The 23,973-nt window shown below is 39.2% G+C and overlaps 1 protein-coding gene across 1 annotated transcript in view; it reads right to left on the bottom strand.

Annotated features, from left to right (window-relative positions):
- RORB (RAR related orphan receptor B) overlaps nucleotides 1-23,708 on the bottom strand; it is a 125,872-nt gene extending 102,164 nt beyond the window's left edge. Inside the window, exon 1 of the mRNA XM_041489450.1 lies at nucleotides 23,406-23,708. Within this exon, the coding sequence (XP_041345384.1) occupies nucleotides 23,406-23,412 (7 nt within the window). The 5' untranslated portion in view covers nucleotides 23,413-23,708. The remainder of the gene's footprint in view (nucleotides 1-23,405) is intronic.
- Nucleotides 23,709-23,973: the final 265 nt, after the last annotated feature.

The following is a 23,973-nucleotide window of genomic DNA, read 5'->3' as shown; positions in this document are numbered from 1 at the left end:
GGAGAGAGACAATTAGGACACAGCTTCCAATAGGTCCATCACAAAAAGTGCATCTGGGATAAGAGAAGAAACAGAGGTAACTGCTGCTAACCTAGAGAAAAGATCAAAAGAAACAGACTACAGGCCTAGCAGGACACATTGCATACAAGGTTTACACACAGCAAAGTATGTACTACATGGTTAAGCACAGTCCTGTTGTCTGAAATGGTAGGTGAAGTGCACCGAGGAAAGGGAAGTTAAGAGAACAGTCACAGGCTTGCACGGGCAGCGCTGTACTGAAGGGCTGGGGGCAACACAAAACACAGGGCCAGGTTTGCACAGATTACCTCAGCGTTACCACAGCTATGCGCAATCTGAACAACAGTCCTAAGCAATGGAAAGCAGTTTTCCTCAAACATTACCTAAGTAACAGCAGAGAAGTGATGGCTAAACACAGGTTGTGCTGCATACACTGTAAATCGCTCCCAAGAAAGAGCTACCACTGGCAGAGGAAAAAGGCTTGGATTCAAGTTTATTTCAAACCTCAACAAAGTCCAATGTCAGAAACAGCCAGGAACATCCAAATAACAGCAGAAAAGACAAGAAGATTGCTGAAGGGAAAGGATCTAAAATAGTGACTCACTGAAATAACTTGGTAATGCAAGGAAAAGTGTTTAGAGACATATTCAGAGAAAAGAGAAAAGGTAAGGAGTACACAAGCAGAATTCTATACTGCATTGCTCACTCCTGCATGCAGACATTGCTCTGAGTATTAAAAGAAAAAGAGGAGAAAACAACAACAACAACAAGAATACAAATTGATTGCAAGAAGCCAGGCCTTATTTCTTTCAGAAGCAGAATTTTATACAAAAAATCCAATCTTCAGTTATCTGTGTTGAAGTCAGCTATACAGATCGAATGACCAGTGTATCTTTGGATAGCCTCTGTCTTTGTCTTACAATTAGCAAATTGAAAAAGACTGAGTGAATTTAGTCAGAAGTAAGCCAGGACGATCAAGTTTAGCTAACATAAAAGAATAAATTATTCCATTGGCTACCTAATATTTAGGAGAAATCACAATAAATCCCCTTGAAATTCTGAGAAATTCCTTTATTGTACACAGGCAACAAACTGAGGGACAGAAATAACAGATACTTTGAGAGGAAAATAAACCTCAGTATATTCAGTAATACTTGCTCTATTGTCTCCAATGAATTCGACGGGGACTATATGAAGAACAACCTGCTACACAGGATGGCCCATAAATTAAGGTGAATTAACTTCATTATGCTCAACAGCACCTTGGTGATGTGGAAGGAAAAGAAATTACTGAGAACCCAATCCTGCTGCTCTTCTGCTGACCCAGTGCCCACAGCTAGGCCTGCTGCCAATGCCAGAGCTACCTGCTGGGGACAGCACTGAAGCTGCTGCTGATCCACACCCTCAGCAGAACACCTGTACCGAGCCTGTACCAAGAGTTTGTGAACTCTGTGATCACTGTGGATGCATACACCATACAAAACTGGGAACTAAGATGCTTTGCCTTGTTACAGTGCACAGAAAAAAAAAAATTGTGGTAACAAAACACTCCAAACAAAACAAGCCATCCTTATCCAGCTTCATTTTTGGGGATGTTGATAATCCTTTAACATCCCAGTTTAATGTTTGGCATTTGAAGCAGTATATTTAGAAGGCACTCTCATTATTTCATTAAAAGCGAAAGATAACTTTTTATTTTGACACAGATCTCTTAATTATTATTTTTAAAAACATTAATAAAACGCACACATTCTTGCAAATTTTCAGCTGGAGAAAATTATCACAACTTCAGCATTTTCAACAGAATAGTGTTATTTGATACAAGTTGAAAATCCAGACAATTATTTTTACTGCTGCATAGTATGGCAGCTAAATCCTATATATGTTGAGGAATGAAGACACCATAATATTCACCTTTATGAGCCCAAAGAGGTTTCAGAGATGTTATGAGGGGTCATTAGTATTCTTAGTTTTTCCTCATGTCACTGTTTAATTTTGGACTTCCTGTTATTTAGCAAAAGGGGGAGGCAAGGTGAAGGTCAAGGGACAATGAGAGAGAGCATGGTTCTTTAGCATTGTCACCAAGTCTCCTTAGGAGGAAGATCTTGTTTCAGTTCCAGATTCAGTAGCTACTTTATCCAGTTAGTTTCCAATCTGGAAAATAGACCCAAGACTTGAGTATGTAATCTGGATGTTCAGTCTTGCTCTCTGGGGTTAAAGGATCATGCTTGCCCCTATTTCTGACTCAGTGAATCTTTAAAAGTATTACAAATGAGAAGTATCAGTGCAAGTATATAGCTTGCTCTGTAAGGCATATCTTTGCATATTTACAGATTTGACCCTCCAAAGAGCACAACGCAGAAGAGCACTCTCTGCACTGTATGGACTATGCTGAGAGATACAAACAAAGGCAGCAGAAAATAGGAACTTTTATTTTCTGCAGAAGCTAAATTTGGAAAGCAAATGTCCTCACGGAGCTTAAGGATTCTGCAGCCACAAAGAGGCTTTTAGAGTCATAATTTTTTAGTTCACCACCTATCATAGGTGCAAAACTGGATTTATAATGATTTGGTGGAGAATAATCTAAGTTTTTATGGCACCAGAAAAATATTGGTGAATTTGCACCAGCACAAACTTACCTTCAAAATCAGTAGCATTACAGTGAAATCAGTAATTTCTTTTAACATATTTCACCTTTTTGGAGACAATATGAGCTCAAATGAGCTCAATATGAGACAATATGAGTATAAACCCACCAAAGAGCTATGCATGTCCAGGATAACCATTGACTAATTTTGCAGACACACCCTCAATGATGAAAACATTAAAGAAACTAACTTAATCTCATTAGAAAGCCTGAACTGCATGCATGACCTTTGGAGATTCAGGGGTCTAAGCTGCACCAAGGGAAATACAGGTTGGATATTAGGAAAAAGTTTATTACACAGAGGGTGATAAAGCACCGGAGTGGCCTGCCCAGTGGAGTCACCATCACTGGATGTGTTTAAAAAAAGACTGGAGATGGCACTCGGTGCCATGGTTTAGTTGAGGTGTTACGGCATGGGTTGAATTCAATGATCTTGATGGTCTCTTCCAAACTAGTGATACTGTGTGTATGTGATTCTGTGTGTTTAGAGAACATGACCATAAAAGCTGAGTCTAGTGAAAAGCCATATTTTTAAGGGCTAGAGGTATAGAGGAGGAATAATCCATGCACAGGGAGAAAAGCTGACATCTGGAGATTGAAGAGGAAAAAGTAACTGAAAGTAGAGAAGAATGCAGAAACATCAGATGAAAGAATGAGACTAGTAAAAGAGAAATGCAAGTCAAAGTAGAAGTAATCTGGAACAGATGGCTGGAATGCTTTATCAGAGGTTGGCAAGAAAACATTTTGGCTCTAAGTTATCCTCTTCACCTTTTTCCTACAAAGTGATGGTTGGGAAGGAGTCCTCAGACACACAAGTTAATGACTTAGCTTCAGCAGAAACAGTAATATTCTCAGCAGAGTCACAGAAGAGACTGAAAACGGGAATCAAGGACGTTCTTCCTGACTTCAGGCTATGCCTTACAAATGTACATTCCAGAAACTTTTAACATACCTGTTCCTCTTAACTTTTTCTGCTTAGAGTAGGTATCACAAAATCATCATGAGATGGTGAGAAGCCTCCTAATGACACTTACTCATTGTTGCCAGAATGACTCTGTCTTGAATCTGAACTTCTGAAAAACAATAATTGAATATTTCTTACAGACAGCAGACTCATAGAATTACCTCCCAGTCTCCCAGTTTGTTCTTTGTATTTTATTGAGCAGGTGAATATAATGTTTGTCAGTGCAGGTGCTTTCTGTATGAATGCTAATTTTGCTTCTTCAACTTGGTAAGTGCTTGACTGATCTACACACATGAAAAATGGAGCAGAATTTACACCATGCAGCTATGTGAAGGTCAGCATTAAAATAATACCTACTAATGTTAGTAGGGTTCTGACATACACTGCTGTCACACTGCCTATTTGTCCTTAGATGGCCAGAGCATCTCTGTCAATCACAGTTTATTCTACAAGTGTCCCACAGCTCTCCTACCAAGTCCTACTCAGTTTACAAATTTAAGAGAATCTAAGGTATTATATAGCACTGTGATGAAAAAGCTAAATCACCAATAACATTTCTAACCTGCATCTACATTGTCCTGAGAGAACACAGCTGCAAAACTTGCTCTGGGCAAAATTTATTGCATATACTGTCCTTGCCTTTGGGCCACTCCTGAAAACACCACTTCCTTAGCATCCCTAAACCTGCCAAGGAGCAGTCTTCCAAAGTGCTGGCCCCAGACAGCTGCTCTATAGATACACCCCAGAGCAATGCCCAAGAACATCTCTATTTCTACCACAGTCAGTCTTTCCTGGCCTGTCTACAGCTGGCTTCTTGCAAAACTGGACACAGTTTCCAGAGGAGGATCATTCAGACAGACTTGCTAGAGACTGAAATGTGTCACAAGGAGAAAGCTGAAAGCTGGGCAAGGGCAAGAGCAACACTGACTTCATAGGATTTCCTCCCTCCAAGATGATTACTGTAGGCCGAAACATCAGATCAGCAGCATCCATTTGCTGATCTTCACATCACAATTGCTACGAAACACAGACCAGATGATATCATACCATTTCTACAAAAAAAGATAGCAACAATTTTTTAGTGGGGTTCTTAACCTCACAGATGGAAAGACGCTGGATAGCCACAAAAAAGTTATGGACTATTCAGCAATAGAGATGATAGAGAATATTTCACTTATACGACAAGAAGAGAAAGTGACTTCACAACATATTTTAAAGCCTTCTTACTCTTAGGGTCTGTCAGAGCACATCACAGAATATTAACAACAGGCTGAACAGATACACAGAAAAATTCTGTGCGACATTTGTAGCTACAGCACATGATCTGACCCCGCTCCTGACCTTCTTCTCCACCCTGCTATCTCTCCTCTCTTCTTCTATCTTTTCTGAATAAGCAAATAGCCAATTCACAAGACTTTATAGGTTTGACCATTACATCAAGCCTGCACTAGTCTAGTGTTTAAGTTCATAATAATTTGGCCTGCCATCACAGAAGGAAAAATATGTCTATTCTTTCCTCCTGTCTGTGTGTAAATAGATGAAACATGGTACGTGGCATTCCAGACAAGGATCACCCTAAGACATAACCAACACAACCTTTGAAAATATTTCCCTAATACAACTAGTCTGGTGATGAGATAGACAATAAACATGTAGGTTGGGAACACTGCAATAATGCTTAAGTCCTTAGAAGATTTAGCATGTAATGCTTTTTTGGCAGGGAATTGTCCTGGTGTTTTTTCACCTGTCCCATGATTTTTTCATCCAGACTTAGTGTCTGGAAAAGAAACCATTATTATTAAACTGAAGTGAGATACATCTTTCTTTGATGATAATGGGGTTTCCTAGTATTTACTAATGGGTTTTTTTTAGTATTTACTAGTATTTACTAACAGGGTTTTTTAGTATTAACTGTTGTGGACACAGAGGTATAATTAATTTAACAGTCGTCCTGCAGAAGACCATAGTGGAAGATGCTTATTTTGCTATTGTCCATTTTCTGCTATTGTCCATTTCTCACCTTATGGTCTTGGTGGCTTCAGCCTCATTTTTCAGGTGTTGAATATCCCTTCTCCAATACTTTGAGCAGCTTTCAGAAAAAAAAAAACTAACCCAAAACAGCAAAACCAAAACAGACGTTTAAGGAAAAACAGTTTTTTGTTTAGCTTTTCCTTTTTTGACATTGAGAGGAGTTGTAGTGAGTCTTTACCTACAGCCTGAACAAGGAGAAACAAAGTACTTGATCCTTGTCAATATTAAGCTTTACTGGCCCTGGCTGAGTGTTAAGCGAATACATTATCCTCTCTCCGGATTTAATGTCCTGGTAATTTGGCTTAAAATTCCTCATACTGCTCTATGACAAACCCCTTTGGTGCTACCGAGTTTTGCTGACATCCAAAGGGTTACGCGATGTCCACGTGGGAGGGCCAAGAAGACAATGGAGAAACCTCCTAATGAATGGACCATGGTATTAAATGAGACAGCAAAGATGCAATACGGAGTGGGTCGTGGGGGTTTGTACAGAGCACCAGCTTTGCACAGCGTTGTGATGATCTCAGTGCAGATGCTTGGAAAGATCACCAATTAAGGGTCCAGCCTGATGGTGCCCCAGAGAACATCTCTGGCAACTAGAAGCAGTGAAAGACAACAAACCTCAGGAATTCTTTAGGAGAACTAAAACTATTTAGACACGGTTACTTAAAAATGGACACACAGCATCCATGTCTGTCTCTGCTGAGTCAAAGAACATTCTTTGCATTTGGAGAGAACTTGGTGAAAAAGCAAGCTCTTGGACACAATATAATAATAAAAAAATAATAAAAAATAATAAAACATAATACTCTACAGAAAATCTCTACAGTAACATTGGCAAATTAAGGGAAACTACAGAATTGAATTCTGGCAACAGGGATCAGAATACAAATTGTAATAACTTTTACTACACCGCTATGGAAAACCTGCAAAACCTGCTCACTCTGTATGATCTTACTGCTTCTTTCTTCAGTAATGTTTCTCCATAGAAAGACTAAATAATAGGTTAGGCCTATCCATTATCAGAATTTGGATGAAAACACTAGTGCAGAGTAATTCTGACAAGCAGAATTCTGCATCACCTTTGAAAAATGTATGTTAAGAGAGTGCTGAGGAATAGAACTAGAGACACATTTCTAAACATGAAATAAATAGCTAAATTCTGGCTTACCTGCCCACAAACATGACGTGCAATAGTGAAGTACTTACATTTTGATAGTGCAAGATAGCTGCATGTTGACAAAAGCGCTCCTTCAATCTTTGCTTCAGATTGTGTAACTAATTTAACTTGGTTAAGACAGCACAACTAACCAGACTTTTATCAAATTACACCAAACTAAAACCTGCTTTTGTCACTTCATTTTTTCCAGCCATAACATAGCACATGTAGTTCTAATTCAATTTCCTTTTCACAGATTTTGAGTTCCTTGCTCACTCCTAAAAACAAAAAAAAATAGACTTAAAAAATTATTTTAGAATGGCAAAGCAGTAGGTTAATCCCAAGGCTTCTTGATTATTCTCAGTTTTTGCTTAAGATGTAATACTTCCAACCAGATCCCAAAATGTTTTTGAAAATGTCAAATACGCTTCCTTCTTTGGCAGAAGAGAGCATTGTCTTTGAGGCACAGTGTCTTCATGGGATTCCTAATCATAGTGTAGATAAAGATGGGATTTTCTGTTGGTTCACGTTTGGTTGTTTTTCTCCTCAACCCACCACAGAGGGGATAAAATCTATTTTGAAAATGAAGGAAATAAACAATGCAAACACTAGTTTCCCCTGCAAGTTGATGTATACAAGAGAAAACAGAAACAGCTCAATTATTTGTTTAAATATATTTTGAAGATACCCAGAGTGAATTTACTACAGAAAACCCTACGGAATCACGCTGCTGCACAGCACAGCTCTTGAAGCCTTTCCTTTTACTCCTAGAGCTGACTAGCCAGAGAAACCAGCTGTATGTCCAGATCTTTAATTGAATCTGCTGCTGAAGGGAATTGCTCTGCACTTTCAGCTGGTTCAAATGGGGCTGCCTAGCAACTGCAGAAACAAGTTTCAGGAAGGCGGGATGACACAAGCCATGACCACCTTTGTGGGCATAAGTTTGTTGAAGAAGTGTATTTACTAATGAGACCTCTTTAGACAAGGCACAAGAAATAAGAAGTCAAAATCAGATTATAAATAAAGTATAAATATGACTATATTAGTAACATGCATTTTTAAATGCCTGGTTTTGAGCTGACTCAAATCAGCTTTCCATATCTTGTTGACAAACCTTTGTTTTATTTATCAAATGCACTTTGACAGAAATGTTAATGTAAGATATGAACCTGCAGGACAGCTGGATCAGCCATAAAAGTACCAATAAAACCTCAAACTAAATCAGCTAATGAGAGATTTAATTAATCTAATTTTAATCAAAATTGTATCATCGCATCTGTCTGTAACTCTGAACATCAAAGCAGTATTTCTGTGTTGATAGCTGAATGCTACATTACTCCAAAGCAAACTTCGCCCATATCTGAATTTTTCATATTCTACTTCTGAAATAGCCACAAGGTACTCAGGGGGTAGAGGGTCATGCTGGGTAAGATTCATGGGGGTACATGAACACACAATACAACTTCATTCATGATGAGAACATACTTGCAAACTACAGGAAAAATTTATGCAAAAACATAGCCCTAAATCTAGAGGACCAAAGATGAACTTTGCAAAATCATGTGCTAAATTAAGGTAAAACCATTCTGAACTCTCAAACACAGAGAAGTTGCTCAAATAAAGGAGTAAGAAATGTCATACTTTGAAGTTTTGAGACTCCTGAGAATGAAATTCTGTAGTGTTCAAAGAATTAGATATGCTTCTAACAGTACGACTTAGTAAAAAAATAATATTTTCAGAAGCAAAATTATTTGATACACTTGTCTTTAACAGTTTTCTATTTGTCATTTAAGAATAATAAAAACACTGCTCCCCTACAATACACATTTATACCATCTCCTCATTATCACAACAGGATAATGGAACAGTATCTAAAATAAAACAATAACATTTCTAACGTTCAGCCCTCCTTTAGCAGTAAGTCCAAATCAGGAGAATTTCTTTTAAAGGATTTACAGAAGCAACTACAATGCCAATATTTGTGGTGCAAACTTGCATCTTTGTTCTGCTCTCTCTTGCCCACTCTCTTTTTGAATTTGCTATAAAAGCTAAATTAGGTCTCAGGGGCACTACTAAACAAAGGTCTCTTGTAGCCCATTGTGATGGAAGTAAATGTTCTCAGGAGGGAGATGTACTGAGAGGCTGAAGAGTCTTCCCCAAATTCTCTCATTTTTGCATGGAACTCTTTATCCCACTTCACAATATCACTACCACCAAGCCACAAACTTGCCCCTCCTGCTTCTAGTTTTAATCTCTGCCTCAGATATGTAGCCACATGAATGTACTGAACTGGAGTAAATTTTTTTTTCTGCATACTTTGCTAAGCTATTAAATTCTTTTTATATATGTATTGAAAATAACTCTTTTCTAATACTTACTCTTTTCAGAACTGAGACAGCTATTTGAAGAGGACACATCCACAATCAAATCTCAGGCCTATTATGATTTAATAACAACCCAGTTCTGCTCTCCCAGTGCTGTCCTGACTGCTACTGTTAGTAATAACAAAATTCTAATACTTCTTCAACTTCAGCTTCACTACCGCACGATCTCAAATTGCAGACATGCTTGTAATATACCATGCTGTAAAGGATCCTAGCTTGCACTGGGTGGGAAAAGAAAAACAAAACAAAACCTAACCAAAACCTGAACTGTATAATCTATTTCCTCCTCAGCTATGAAAACAAACAAATAATTTAAAATTTTAAAATATCAAAGTACTGCAAAAGTAAAAAGCCAGGACTGTTGCATTGAGCTGACAAGTCTATACACCCTCATATGTCACATGAAATTTGGCATTAATGATTTTAATAAAAAAGTGGATACCACTTGTATTGGACATTAAGAAAAGCTTCTTCATGCACATTTAAAAGAATAATAAAAATAAAAATGAAAAGTAAAGTAACTTCTCATCCAACAGAAAAATAAAAACTGTTTCAGAATTAATTTAACCCTGGGCTCCACATAATACTAAAGAAAAACTTCATTTTTCAGCTCAGTTTTCTATCTATGGAACCTTAGAAGTTTGTGGTATGTCTATGTTTAAATACTTTTGACAGAAAGTCCTGGTAAACTAATGATGTTCTGAGATCACTTATGAGATGTACATAATATAATAGAGGCTCTCATGTTTCTGTATTAGTTTCCAAAGCTTATTGCAACACACATGATTCTCTTTACTTTTTGCAAAAATTCTAATTCTCCTATCATTCCTGCTGTTCCCTTTTAGTATGTCTGGTTAGTTCTTCAGTTTTTCCTAAAATCTGTGCATTTTGTAAGAGCAGAGTCAAATTCAGCATCTAACCACAAGAAGTAAATTGAGATATTTTATGTATTTGTTACTTAATACTATGCTTTATTCACATATCTTACTTCAGAAGCAAACCTCCTCTACCAAGTACAGACATTTAAAATTAATGGTAGACACAGAGACTCTGTACAGATTACACATGAAGGTTCAACACCAGGTCAGTAGTGACTGAGCAAAATAAAAATGCCAAGGCACTTGGTGGCCTGCATGAAGTAAGCTGGTGGTGTCAGTCCAGTCCTCAATGGACTTTGTTCATTACAAAGGAAAAACAAACCCCACAGCCACATAGTACTAATTGGCACCCCTGTTGTCACTGTCAGCGGCTAGGCCAAGGTTACAACAGCCTCAGGAAAAGGGTCCTTCAAGGTCACTGTGGAGGCACAATAGGGAAGCGGCATGGGAGACAGCAAGGTCCAGTGCCATGGGCAGTTCAGCTCCCTGAGCTCCACTGGGTCTGCACCAAACAACATCAGCCTGACAGGGACTTTGCACACCAGCCACCCCACCCATGCAAATATCTGCATGGCACAAACCCCTTCAGGAATAGATCCTAAACCTCTGTAGGGTACAGACCTGGCACCTTTTTCAGTTAAAGAATAAAGCATGAGTGAAGGCACTTCAGAGCAAAATGCCTAGGAAAGTTCCAATTGAACTGACTGACAAAATTTCATTGTACAAAAGGCTTCTGCTTGTTTTCCTTAATCTACAAGATGCTGACTGTATCTGCAGCAGAAGGGGAACTATCATCTGTCACATCGGTAGAAACCATCATGCAGAAGAAAGCAAATTAAACAACGTAACTCAGTATTCTTTCTTGGTTTTCTTGTATTTGAATAGTTGCTAAATGCCAATACAGAAAACATTAATGAATGTGTGTAGTTATGGAGTACTCTGGTATGGAGACTCATCTTCAATCTGCCTTTCTAATGACTCTAACGAATGATGTGGAAGGATCATGTTCCAAGCTCACCTGTCAAACCTCAGTAGTTCAACACCCCTTATTCTATTGAGTCTGCTAGTATGCCTGTTACAGAAGCAGGTGACAAAATTAACAATCATAAAGACCAGAAGAATATGAAATGTACTGAGAATCAGCCAGTAATCAGAGAGCAGTGGAAATGGGAATTTAAATGAATGCAACATAAAAAATCTAAAAAGGTTAACTGCAATAAAACCCCAAACCAATAAACATACACTGTAACAACTGGTTAGCTGTAAGAGAAAAAATCTGATATACAAACAGATACATGGAACATGGCATTTTATTTTCACTTTTTATCTTCATTAGAAACTAAAAAAATATGTAGCTATTAAAGGAAAAATGGTATACTTGGATGTGTATCTATCCCCTTCTATAAATGTTTTGCTGAATTCACATCATGGGAAAATAACATCACGTAATTTTTAAGAGATTAATCAACACATAAATGTATCAAAATACCACCTATACCCTCACAAAATATGAAACATTTCTATACACACATCTAAAATCCAAAGCCTTTTCAATTAACTTCAATTAACACGAGCAGCACGTAAAATATTAATTGTTTAGTGCTCTTTAAAATATAAACAGTCAGGCTCTAGGCACACACACAAAAATAGCCTTAATCCTTAAGTGAAATGTAACTCCTAAACAACTCATATTATTCCTGACAGTTAACTAAGAGTTCATCCTTTGTCTTAGTTCCACAGTGAAACCCATTTAAAAAAACGCTATTTTGGACATTATGAAAAATCACAATATGCATTTAATAGCATTTGTTTCCTGGAATTATTTTATACTGCTGCTCATTTGTGCCCAAAAGACAATGGAGGTTAAGACTGGCTCAAAACTGGATGCATTCCTAAACAATTCAGTAATAGCATAAAGACTCTAAGACATATACCCTCTTCTAGCTCAACTGATCCTGTGAGAGGATGAAATAGATGTTAATGGATGACAGCTTGGCACTCTGCCTGTTTTATGCTTAGGACTTACAGAAAATTCCAGGAGGGATGTGGGAAATCAAGAGATTTCATTTAAATGTACCTCCTACACTTTCAGTGTAGTTTTCTGAAAATTGAGATCTTTTTCTTTTTGGTCATGGAGAGCTCTGCAATTGTTGGGTTCTGTAATAAGCTTTGTGGGGCTGCTATAGAAAGAAAAGTTAGTCAAGGGTATATACTTAAAAATTACCTTGGTCTCAGAGAAACTGAGAGCATTTTAAGAGCTTTCTCCATTTCTCTTTTTCTTCTGAGCATGGAGAGAAAATCTTTCTGTCTTACAAAAAAATATTATGCTGCAATCTGATAGGACACTATTCCTTTATTGCCATGTATTTCCAGCATCTCAAAAAGCTAAAATCTATGTAACAAATCTGTGGGGTTTTTTTTAAAAATAACAACAAAAAGCCAACCAAACCAATCACCCAAAACCCCACAAAACAATCAAAACCACCAACCAAACAACCCCCCCAAACAAATAACAACAACAACAAAAACCAACCAAAAAAACCCCAACACCCCATTCCCAAGAACCCTACACAAACAAAACAAACAAACAAACCCAACAAACAAATTGAATGATAGCGGCATATTCTTTTACTAGACAGGAGAAAGAGCAGGTGCTGGCAAGCAAGAAGCAATAAGGAAGCAGAGAGTCAACTCTCAAGCACCTCATCTATTTCCAAGGCTACAAGCGTAAAAATGTCATAGAGGTACCTCATGGAGATGTAACCCGGCCAAGATTTAACAAACTGCTTATTTCTTTGTAGCAGCATATCCCAAGCAAAGCAAACCAAATGAAAAAAAGGTTAGAAGGAACAAAATAACTCTCTGTAACACACAGGGATCTATGATGCATAGTTTAGGGAATCAATTACATATTTTCTAATAACTGGGTGAATTTCAATCGCAAATACCTTTCTGAGTGTACAGCTTTTCAGCAAAAGTGACTGAAAAAATTCAGAAAAAGAAAGAGGAACAGAAAAAGTAATAGAAAGATAGGGGAAAAAATTCTAACCAAAGCTAATTTCATGTGATCCAGGGTTTAAAGAGAGCTGTTTTGGAAGTATTTTGCAAATGACATTTCAATTTCACAAATAAGTAACTTGGTTGAAGTGCAGTGAATGCCAAGCTTGGACAGACAGCTTACATAACTACATATGTGATGCCCCAACTTGCAGCATTCCTCAGTAGCGGAGCTCTGGATATACGGAATGAAATGAATGGAAGAGGATGTCTAATGTTAGCATTTAGCTGAATACCAAATAGTTTGAAATTCCATTACAACAAATTTACAAGCAACACCAAGTAATAGAAAGTAGTACAATGAATACATTCACATTGTATATTTGTTCTTTTCTTTATTTTTCTTCTCTTTTTCTGTTACTTACACTTCTCTCTTTCTTTCTCATTTCCAACAGTAAGCCCACTGTAGTTAACTCCACCTGCAATGAGTGGAAATTGAAAAGTCCAGCACTTTCTTGTACAGGGCATCAAAACCCCTTCCATCTCCTCACTCTTCTGTTTTATATTGTTCTTTTCCTTTACATTTCCACTTACTTCTTGAATGTAACCCTATTTCAAAACAGCACCCTTTCTATTCAGTTTGTTGTTTATATTAATTCACCATCCTTTATTTCTCCCCATTTTCTCTTGCTCCTGATCAAATTCCCTCTTGAAAGCATAAATTTCTCTCCGTCAGTTTTACGATGCAGCTGGTACAATCTTTTTCTCCCCAGTTCTGTTAAAGCCTGAAAATAGCTTGCTGCAAAAGGTCTTATTTAGTGCTCTTTTTTCATGGCACTTCCATTAGAGTTCTTAGGAATGCTGATTTAGAATACATCTTCCATTAGAGTTCTTAGGAATGCTGATTTAGAATACATCTTGGCCAATCATATTTTTAAAAATAAATATTGGAATTTTGGCAAATGCAAATCAATGATATATGAAGAAAGTGACTTTTGCATAGGCACCTGAATTAGGATGGCGTAAGTTCTCTCCCCTCTTATCCACTGAACTGATTAGCTCTCCCATTTTCTAAAACCCAGTGGGCTGTAAACAACCAATGAGAACATACTGTACCGTGATTTTTACATAAGACATCCCAGCAAAGTCTATAGGGAATTCTATTTCAAAGACATACAGCTCTGCAGACAGATTTCATTCAGTTGATGCAATTTACTGTAGTATATGTTTGCTTGAAATATTATCACATATAAACAGTTTCTCAAAAAAGAAATCATTGTGTGGTTATCATTGCTCCTCTAAATGTTAGAGCAAATATTGCATGCAATATATTTGTTATTTTAATAATATATTAATTATTAATTAAATTATGCCTAAATTACAGAGATTACTAGATATTTTTGAAGTTTTATTTTTAATACTGTAGCAGCTGCTACAGCACTGGTAATGCCTTTTTTATCAACCAGTTCTGAATCAAGAGTTTATTTTCATAAGCACGTAGAGTTGCTTTACAAATTGTAGTGAAACATGATGTTGACATTCTTCAAGCTATGGAATAATCTGTAGTTTAAATTACTCTCAGTGGATGTTCAGCAACCATCTTTTGCCTCCACTGACATCATTGTTTTAATCTTCCTCCTTATTCCAAGTACTCATGTGAGAGATTAATATAAACTGAATTTTCAAAAATTGGCTATGGCTACAAGGAAACTAGTATTCTAAATAAAATACATAGATTTCTGAATGAGAAAGTTTGTGAAAGTGTTGCTAATTCTTTACTTTTTTCAATGTAATATTAATTTTAAGTGCTATTATCCCAGTATTCTAGTGGGTAGATAAAAAAAAAAAAAGACTTCAAGTGCAATACTGCGTACATACTACCTATAGTATAATTTTATTAGAGGTTTCCATACATTAAACAAAACAGTTAAGCCGGTATTTCTCGTATCACCTCTCCATTTCCATATGTATTCTTACAGAGAGAGTGGTCTGCGCAATTAAAAGAAGTCTAGCTTGCTGACAGGCACTTCCAATGACAGTACATGTACAGCTTATATAACACACTGAAAGAAAACAATAACAGGTTTAATATGACTTCCTGAGCAAACTAAATTAACTTCTCCTTGGCCACCAGTGGAACACTTTCCAAAAGTTAAGTGTTTTCTCTTCACAAAGATGATATCAATGCATGGCATTGTGCCTTATAATGCATGTCTTCTCTAATGCCATTACTTCTCTGTGCCACTAGACTGTGCTGCATTTGTTTATATTTGTGCTGCCACTGCATTTGAGTATCTAGCCTCAGTTCTGGTGCATGGTCTCTCCTTTCAGTTTATTCCAGTTACTTTCAGTTCATTACAATTAATTACCAAATACAGTCCATTGTACAAATATTGTACAAAATCCCCCAAACAATGTGCACTGAAGTAAGCAATGCTTTTCATAGCCAGCTGATGCTTCATTCTTCTTCCAGACTGACAAATATGAAAAGAAACAACAGAGCACCTGTTTCACTACTCAGCCAGGACCTGAAATGTAATATTTATTTTCATTTTCCAACTTGTTTAGAAAAGCAAAATCAGTGCTGCACTGCTGACATGCACAAATGATCAAGGAAAAATGTGCTAGCAGGGAAGTCTTTGGATTTCCAAAATGCACTTCTGTGGCAGGCTCTCAAATCAAAAAGCTAACTGGCAGAAATTTACCCTCACCTAGTAAAGCTAGATGCATTTTCCAAGAAGGAAAGAGAAGACAACACACATCAATGTCTCTAAACAGCACTTTTAATGAAAATATGGCGCTGAATTTTGTTAAACTGAGTTTTATACAGTTCACATATAGTAAAATCCCTAAACTATCCTTCTCCAAAAGATCCTTATTTCCAATAAATCTTCTGGAAAAACACTTGTTGAACAGTTCTCAGTCTTCTAGCTAAGAGATCCATGCCACCAACTTTAGACTGAGACTATAGCTTCCAAATATCTCTGAAACAAGTGGTACATTTTCAATGTGTATGCACACTAAATAATCTAACCTCTGAAAACCACGCAGGTGCATAAAGCCTATCACCCTTTACCTCCTGTTGTAGTGGGAATAATAATTTAAGGCTTGCTTATTTATAAGTAGCTTTGTCTTTACTTTTTACATTTGAAGTTTATTTTAGGAGAACCATGATTTCACCTGAGACCAACAAAATGTAAAATGCTACCCACTTGACAGCTCATTATTTCGACAGTAGACCAAACTGCAAATTAATTCTTTTGCCTTCTTTTGATCTGTTTTTCCCCCATGAATGTCTTCTTAAAAAAAAAAACAAAAAAAACCAAAAAAAAAAAAACCCACAACACAAAAAAACCCCACAAAACAAAGAGAAGAAATAAAAACTAAAAAACCACCAACAACTGAAACTTGCAACAAATGGATTGCTTGTAAAGATGCTTTTCCTCTAAAGGAAATGTTTTTCCTCCCTTCAGAGGGGGGAAAAAGATTAAATGTAATGGGAATGCGTGTCTTGTTTAGAAGTGTCGCTCTGAAGGATAACTTCACTTGTGAATACCATGGGTTAATGAACCAGAAATAAGACTCCTAAAAAGAGTAATTTTGTTATGGAAGAAGTTTGCTTGCTCAGGAAACCTAAGTGACCATGGGTAACAAAAACAAATCAGTTAAATGTGAAATCACCTGAGGAACATCTGTAAGTAGACAGATTGCTTTATAGACAGACTTTGTAATAGTCATCAAAATTGCCCTTAAAATTATATTGCTTTTTAGCCATACTAAAATATTTGTTACCCTCTGCAGCATATTCATGCATAAACACAATACAAGTATATGCATTTTCCGAGTCTTTACTTAAAGATCTTTCCAATCTTTGCTTGGCCACTATTTAATAGCAACAACACCGCAATGAGCATAAGCATAACAATTAAACAAAGCAGTTTATTGGTAATTGGCAAAAGAACAATGTTTTTAAATACTTTTTATGTGTCAGCCTCAGCAGAGAAAACATGTAGCGTATTTGCAAACACTTCTTTCCAGCTTATATAGCAAACACTTATATTCAAACACTGAAGAACAGCAGACAGTGACAACTGGAAGGTGACTTTACTGAAATTTCAGAGCAAGAAGACTTTTTCTGATTTGGCATGCTTCTTATGATATTGATTCCCTGTGGCCTTTATAATCATTCATGCTGCTTACAATCGCAAATCATTGGGTTTCCAAGGGACACAGAACAAGCAGTCTTAAATTCAGCTTGCCTTATTACTGTGAATAGTTCCATAAAACCTAACTGAACTACTCACATATACAAGACCCACGACAACTCTTCATAAAAGAGTTTGTCTGTCAAGCAAACATAATTACTTGATGCTTACTCTTTAATAAGTATGTGGTTTTAAATGCCCATGATCCAGATAAACATAAATTTACATTTTTAAAAATTATTGCATTTTTGAGCAGCAGTAAAAGTGTAGATCCCCCATAAAAATTGTATACATGCATTTTAATTGGCAATTCATCAAAATAATTCACAATTAACAGCAAAGTAACAACATTTATGTCAAGCTAAATTAGCGTATATACTTGTAGCAGAGGCAGAAACAGCTGTTATTCTGTTTGCATAAACTTCCAGCAGAATGTGTCTGGCAAAGTTAAGCACAAACATTTCTTCTTCATAAAAAATAGTTCCAAGACTGAAAAAATGCAGAGGGCCAAATGTCTCATTAATAGGACCACTCAAGTGAGTAAGCATTGTTCAGTCAAACAAGGACCAGGCCATTACAGCTGTACTGTATTCTCAATACTGTGAATAAATTAGAGTTTTTAATATGCTCATGAAACCAATATTACAAACAAACAGGGAAATGGCACAATCCAAAAGGCACCTTCTGTCTGCCACCCCCAGTGACACTGTGTGATGTTTTATTCTCCAAGCTGCACTGCAGACTTTGCCAGACTGAATACAGAATCAGAAGAAAAAACAACATTGAACTCTTTTAAACACAGAGTACAAAGAACAACATTTTGACATCTACAGCTAGTCTATGAAAGTCATAATGGAAAGCCCCAACCGTGCTAAATGTACAAAGCTGTTAAAATTACTGTTTAAAGAAACTGATTTTAAATTCAAATGTATCAGTTTTTTAAAATTTTTGCTTTGATTTAAGTTGATATAACAGGTTTATTACTAAGCTCACCAGCAAGTGATCTAAGACAGCAACTTAGAACTGTAAAAAAATGTACGACCACTAACACACTACTGTTATCTCATGCTAGTCTGAGCATTGCTACACATTCTTATCTTTTTCAATTATTTCAGTTTTGAAACTGGAACAACTAATATATTTAGCACAATTTGCCATAAATGTAACACCTGTGATTTTGTTCATTAAAAGCAAAATTGACAGGGTCATGGGTTGAAAGGGCAGGGTATGGACTACAAAACAGCTAGTTAACGTAAGCCACTATACAGCTGTACTGATAAAGCTCATTTCTATTCACCAGATTATTAGTTCAATCAATATTTACTCCTGTGTGCATCCTCAGCTACAAAGCACACATTCTTCTATTTTGCAGTGCAGACCTTAATTTCTGGGAACACACTGCACCGCTTGTGAGGTAGGAATTTCTTGGATAACTTGGGAATCTTTCACCCCCTTGAACTGTTTTCCTGTATCAGGTAACCAGTGTGCACACTACAGCAGACTCTGAGTCGTGAAATTGTTTAATAAAACTCAGTACTGTTGAAGGTATACCTTACCTGCATTCTTTTGAGGAGGCAAACATCACTATGATTTACAGCCATCCCTTCCATAGCACCCTAAAGACTTTCCACAAATTACCACAAGTTAATTTTAAACAGGAATTATGACTTCCAGAATTCTTGTCTACTCAGAAAATTTTTTTCCTGATAGATTCACTCCTCAAATACCATAAATAGTTTTTAACCATAATACACAATTTAAATGACCTTTACTACTGCACTGTCAAATTAGACAAATCATACCAGCTTACTGCTTGCCACTGGATTTGTAGAAGACCAACAGTGGAAGTCAGATATTTTCCATAACACAAAAGAGAATTTATTGTCAGCCAGTGCACATGGTATTTTTTGCAGTTTTTAAATTAACTGTCACCAGATTTCCATGTATGAAAAACAAATGTAACTTAAAAAAAATTATATTATGAAAAAATTCTTATATAAATCTATATGCCATTAAATAATATAGTTATCTAGTGATGAACTTTCATTATGTACTCTCCTTTGATCCCCAATTCTGTAGCATATTACAATTAGAGATAAATGGAAGATACTGCATGGAATGTAAGTATGATCTAATGCAAAGTAAAAGTATTGCTGAGGTACAAATGGGCACTCATGCTTTCCCTTTTATTTTTGTTCAATCTAGAGGGGTGTCACTGTTTATTGACTACATACATCTGTATTTTTTACTGTGCGACACAGTTTACTACTGACTCATGCTTTTCAAAGCATTTCCTAAATTTATTAAATTTTACCTGCGAACACCTAACACCAGAAACTTGTGCTTTACTACATATCAAGGAGTCCCAAAGAAGTCAAATAACCTGATTCAATTAAGGAGGTGCTAGATGCACTACACTTTGAGGACAAATCGGTTTTACAATGGTGGGGTAAGGCCCCAAGTCCTTTCTTTATATACTCAATGCAATCAATGTGTTTTAGAAAATTAATGTTACATATTACAAATAGAGACATATTTACTTTTCCTGGAATAAACTGCAAAATAATTTTCCTTTGAAGCTAATGAGTCTATAAAGATTACCTGCACTCATCTACTCAATTAAGGAGAACTTCTAAGCCAGCCAGTCTTTTTGTATGTGTTACATAATAAGCTCGCTTAGAAATACTTCATACAGAATTTGTCTGATCACTTTTCCAATTTCTTACAAATATTTCAGTCATGCTAAGAGAATGGAGTAACTACATAACATCACGCAACATGCGTTATTGCTCATCCTGATACCAACAAGAAAAAACTACACAGAAAACTCACTTAAATAACTTGGTCTCAGGGGGTTGTGGTGCTTTTTTCTTTAAAATGTAACAAAAAAAGCTTTTAGTAAGATTTTCAACTAAAAGTTTAAATATTACTTTTGTAATAAGTGGAGTACTTGTGTACTAATGCCACTTTCACAACTCAAATAGATGCAATCACAAAATTGACTTTTGTATGTGCATGAGTAGCATATTCCCAGATAAAAGTAGATATTTTGATGTTTTTTTTGCCACAGTCAACCTTCCACGTTTGAGTAACAGCTGCATTATACACAGAATTGACTAACTTTTAATAGCTTTAAACTTTACAAATCATTTTACTAAGAAATAAACTACAAGGAAAAGTGTAAGTCTTCTTTTTCAGTTAAATAGCACAATAATTTTAGTGCTTTTTCTGTTCTCTTTTTCTAAAAAGTATACTGAAGCACACATTCTATGTTCTTAACTCCTTCACAGGATGTTGTCAGGAGTGGGACAGATGGAAGGAAGACTGTGATGAATGCTCACTGTAAACTTCTTTTACACCTGTGTTTGCTTCTATAAAATACTGGTATAAAAGTCATCAACTCCATAAAAATTCCATTTTCCATTCAGAGGGAAATATCTGGACCTTCCATATCAACAAATGCTCAGTGTCCTGTATATTGTTCTGCTGCAATTCAGTATGGCTACATATCCTTCATGGGATTGAAATCAAGATTTGAAGTGCAGAAACTTATTATTTTGGATAGAAGATCACCAATGACTGTAACAACAGCTGAAAACTTTAGCTTGGCTTCCACGGGATGGGACAACTGACAGTCTATGTGACTGTCCAGTGCTTTGGGATTCAGCAGGCAGTAACACAGGTTGGGCATTTTCAGGCACTTTTTTGCCTCCATCTCCAACGTGGAGCAGCCCCTGAACATTCTATGTATGTTGTGCTAACTGCATCAACTGCAGCTTGGAAGGATCACAGCTCAGCTGGGAAAGTTTGGGGGAACAGCTCACGTGTTCAAGCCTGAGTGCTTCCTCCTTCAAACCAACTGCAAATACAGTTGAAAACAACTACACCTTACAAGAAGGCTCAGAGCTCTCTAAAAGCGCCAGTTCATGGGAGCTCACAATCTGAACTGTGACACTTGTTTATTTCCATTATTTGGAAAGCCGCAAAGATGCTCAATCAATGCGTAATGCTCCTTTTTAATTGCGGTGGTATGAACCACTGCTCTTGCCTTGACACACACCTGTTGTGAAACTTCATTTTACCGACCTCTTGCATGTAAGTTTCAAACAAGAACGGAAGTTGCCCGTTTGTCTTTCTCTTTCATCCATTCCAGCCCTTTTTCCCACACCTGTAAATTCCCTATTGAGTAAGCATAAATACAAAGCAAATACTAATTTGCATTCTAGGGGCAGAGCTGCACCTCTTCACAGTGGCTGACAGCACAGCTAAAGGGGTGGCAGAGATGACTACGGAGCTGGGGCAGATCCTGCTGGAGATGCAACAACATGTGTAGCAAGATCTGCCTTCCTCTACCTGCCCAGCACAGCTAGACCACTCTGGGCCTTGTTTAGAAGGAAAGCCTCTGAGGAGAGGCTGGACATTACTCCTCACCTTTGCACAGGCCACCCCAGAGCAGGGGAGGAGAGGTGGGAGCCACGGGTTGTGAGGATGAACTGCCCATAGAACGGGGAGCTGGGGCTCCTGACCAGGGGTCACTGGATGGGCACGTTTTGAAAAATAACCCCTTGAGACAATGACCAGCTTTACTCAAATTGGATGCGCTCTGGTGCGCAGAAAAACAAGGACCGAAAAAACCCAAACAAAAACCACAAACAATACTAAAACCCACAAAACCCCATACTCAAACAAATAGAAAACCTCCAACCAAGCTGCAAAGCTGGAACAGGGGCTACTTTACAGAATTGAGTGTTTTCCCTTGTTTCCTGTTGCTCTTAAGAAAAACAAACACCGTTTAGCAAGTTCTTGCCAGATGCCCCACAACCAACACCCTAACAAAGAAGGCAGGGGGAAAAGGTCTTTTTTAAGTCGATCTGTGCAAATGTCATAGCTACAATTCTTTTAAAGCCAATTACACACGAGTGGTTTGTTAGCACTGTTAACACATGCTGTTACAGGAGATGACATCAAACAAGCTGAAATTCTAGCTAAAAGTTCTTTATAGTACGCGTGTTGTGTCCTATCCTTAAACGGAAGATCAAGAATCTGCACGTAGTGCCGCTGTCAACCCCGAGCGCGTCCCACCCCCATAAGCTCTTCTCCTCCGTTCCAATACCCCCGTAGAGACTACTTTTTGTGGCTTTTACCAAGCCATGGGTGAGGCAAGCAACCTCTCTGCCAAACTGGGTGACAAAGGGCAAGGTGGAAGATGGGGGGCGGAGGAGCTGCGTAAAGCCCACGGACGCCCGAGGCTGACAGGGATTGTTCTTGCCCCGGTGCCGGTGCTCGGCTGGCTCGGGGATGGGGCCCAGGGGAACCTGGTCCTGGGAGACACGGAAATAACGCATTCCCATGTGCTCCGCAACCCTACACACCCCCCACTCGGGTGCCCGGCGTGCCAGCACAAAGCCTCTCTCCAGCCGAACTGGACAGACAGCTCTCCATGCCTGAGAGTGTCCCGTCGGTGACGATACTCTGTGCTCTGGCGGGACCCTCACCGAGTGCGGCTGCAAGCCCCGGAGGAATCTCCCCCGTACTCCACGATCGGACTGCGCAGGCAGCACAGGCTCGGGGACCCGAAGTGACCTGCGGGCACGGGGAGAGGGCCCCCGGGCAGCGCAAGCCTTGCGGCCCAATTAGCAACCCATGGGGAACGGGGGCCTCCAGGCGACGGTGTCGGTTGGGGAACAAAGTCCAGATAACTTTTGGGGAGAAAAGGGGGGAGACCCTCTCCGTGCTGGCAGCGACCCGGGACCAAGCGGCAGCGGGTTCCGCCGTACGGGACACCTGCCGCGCCCCGCGGGCAGCTGCAGGTGGGGACCTCATGGCACAGACACTGCCAACAGCCTGAGCCTCCCTTCTGCCTGCCCGCCACGGGCCAGCGCGGCGCTGGGCTCCCCGGGACAGTACGCGAGGGGTGTCCGCCCACCATCTGCCGCGGAAGGCTCCTCGGTCTGGGTCGAGGCCCCCGCGGGTGCAGGAATCACACCGTCAGTAGCCACGCCGGCGGGCGGGCAAGACCCATCAACTTTCTCCCCCGGACCCTCTCCCCGAGTACGAAGGCTCTTTTCCAGCCCGTTCCCCAAAAGGTTTCCCAAAAGAGAGCCGCCCCCCGGCCCGCTTACCTCGCATGGTGTTGGTTCCCCGCTCCGCGCAGTCATGAAGCTAGGAGCCCAGGAACCGCACCGCACAAATCCCGTCTCAACACCCGCGAAGGTGGCAGCGGCCGCAGCTCTGCTCCGCCGAGAAAACCATACCTCCGGGGCGGCTCCGCGGGGCGCGGCTCCGCGGGCTCCCCGCCGCCGGGCGCGCTGCTCCGGGGCGGCCGCCCCGCGACTGCCCGCGGCGCAGCCTCTGCGGGGGGCGCCTGGGCGGCCGAGCGGCGGCGAGGGGCTGAGCACGGGAGGAGGAGGAAAGGAGTTACGTTAGAAAAAAACAGCAAAAACACGCGGAGGCAGAAGAGAGGGGGGTGCCGCGTGGATGGCAGAGCATGTGCGCTTTCACATGACAACGGCGCCCCTCAGCAGCTCCCCGGTGCGGATTTCCACTGCGCAGCCACAGCAACGCACGAAGCGAAAATGAGACCCAGTGAGAAAGCGGCAAAGAGGCTTATAGCGGGGGGTGGGCGGTGCCGCCGCCGCCGCCCCGCCCGCTGTCAGCGCCGCCGCCAATCGCCGCGCCTCGCCCGGCTCC

This window comes from Pyrgilauda ruficollis, unplaced genomic scaffold (genome assembly GCF_017590135.1).
Source record: "Pyrgilauda ruficollis isolate IOZ18807 unplaced genomic scaffold, ASM1759013v1 scaffold94, whole genome shotgun sequence".
Classification (NCBI taxonomy): domain Eukaryota; kingdom Metazoa; phylum Chordata; class Aves; order Passeriformes; family Passeridae; genus Pyrgilauda; species Pyrgilauda ruficollis.
Note: the sequence above shows the minus strand (reverse complement) of the source record. Positions and strands in the feature narration are given on the sequence as shown.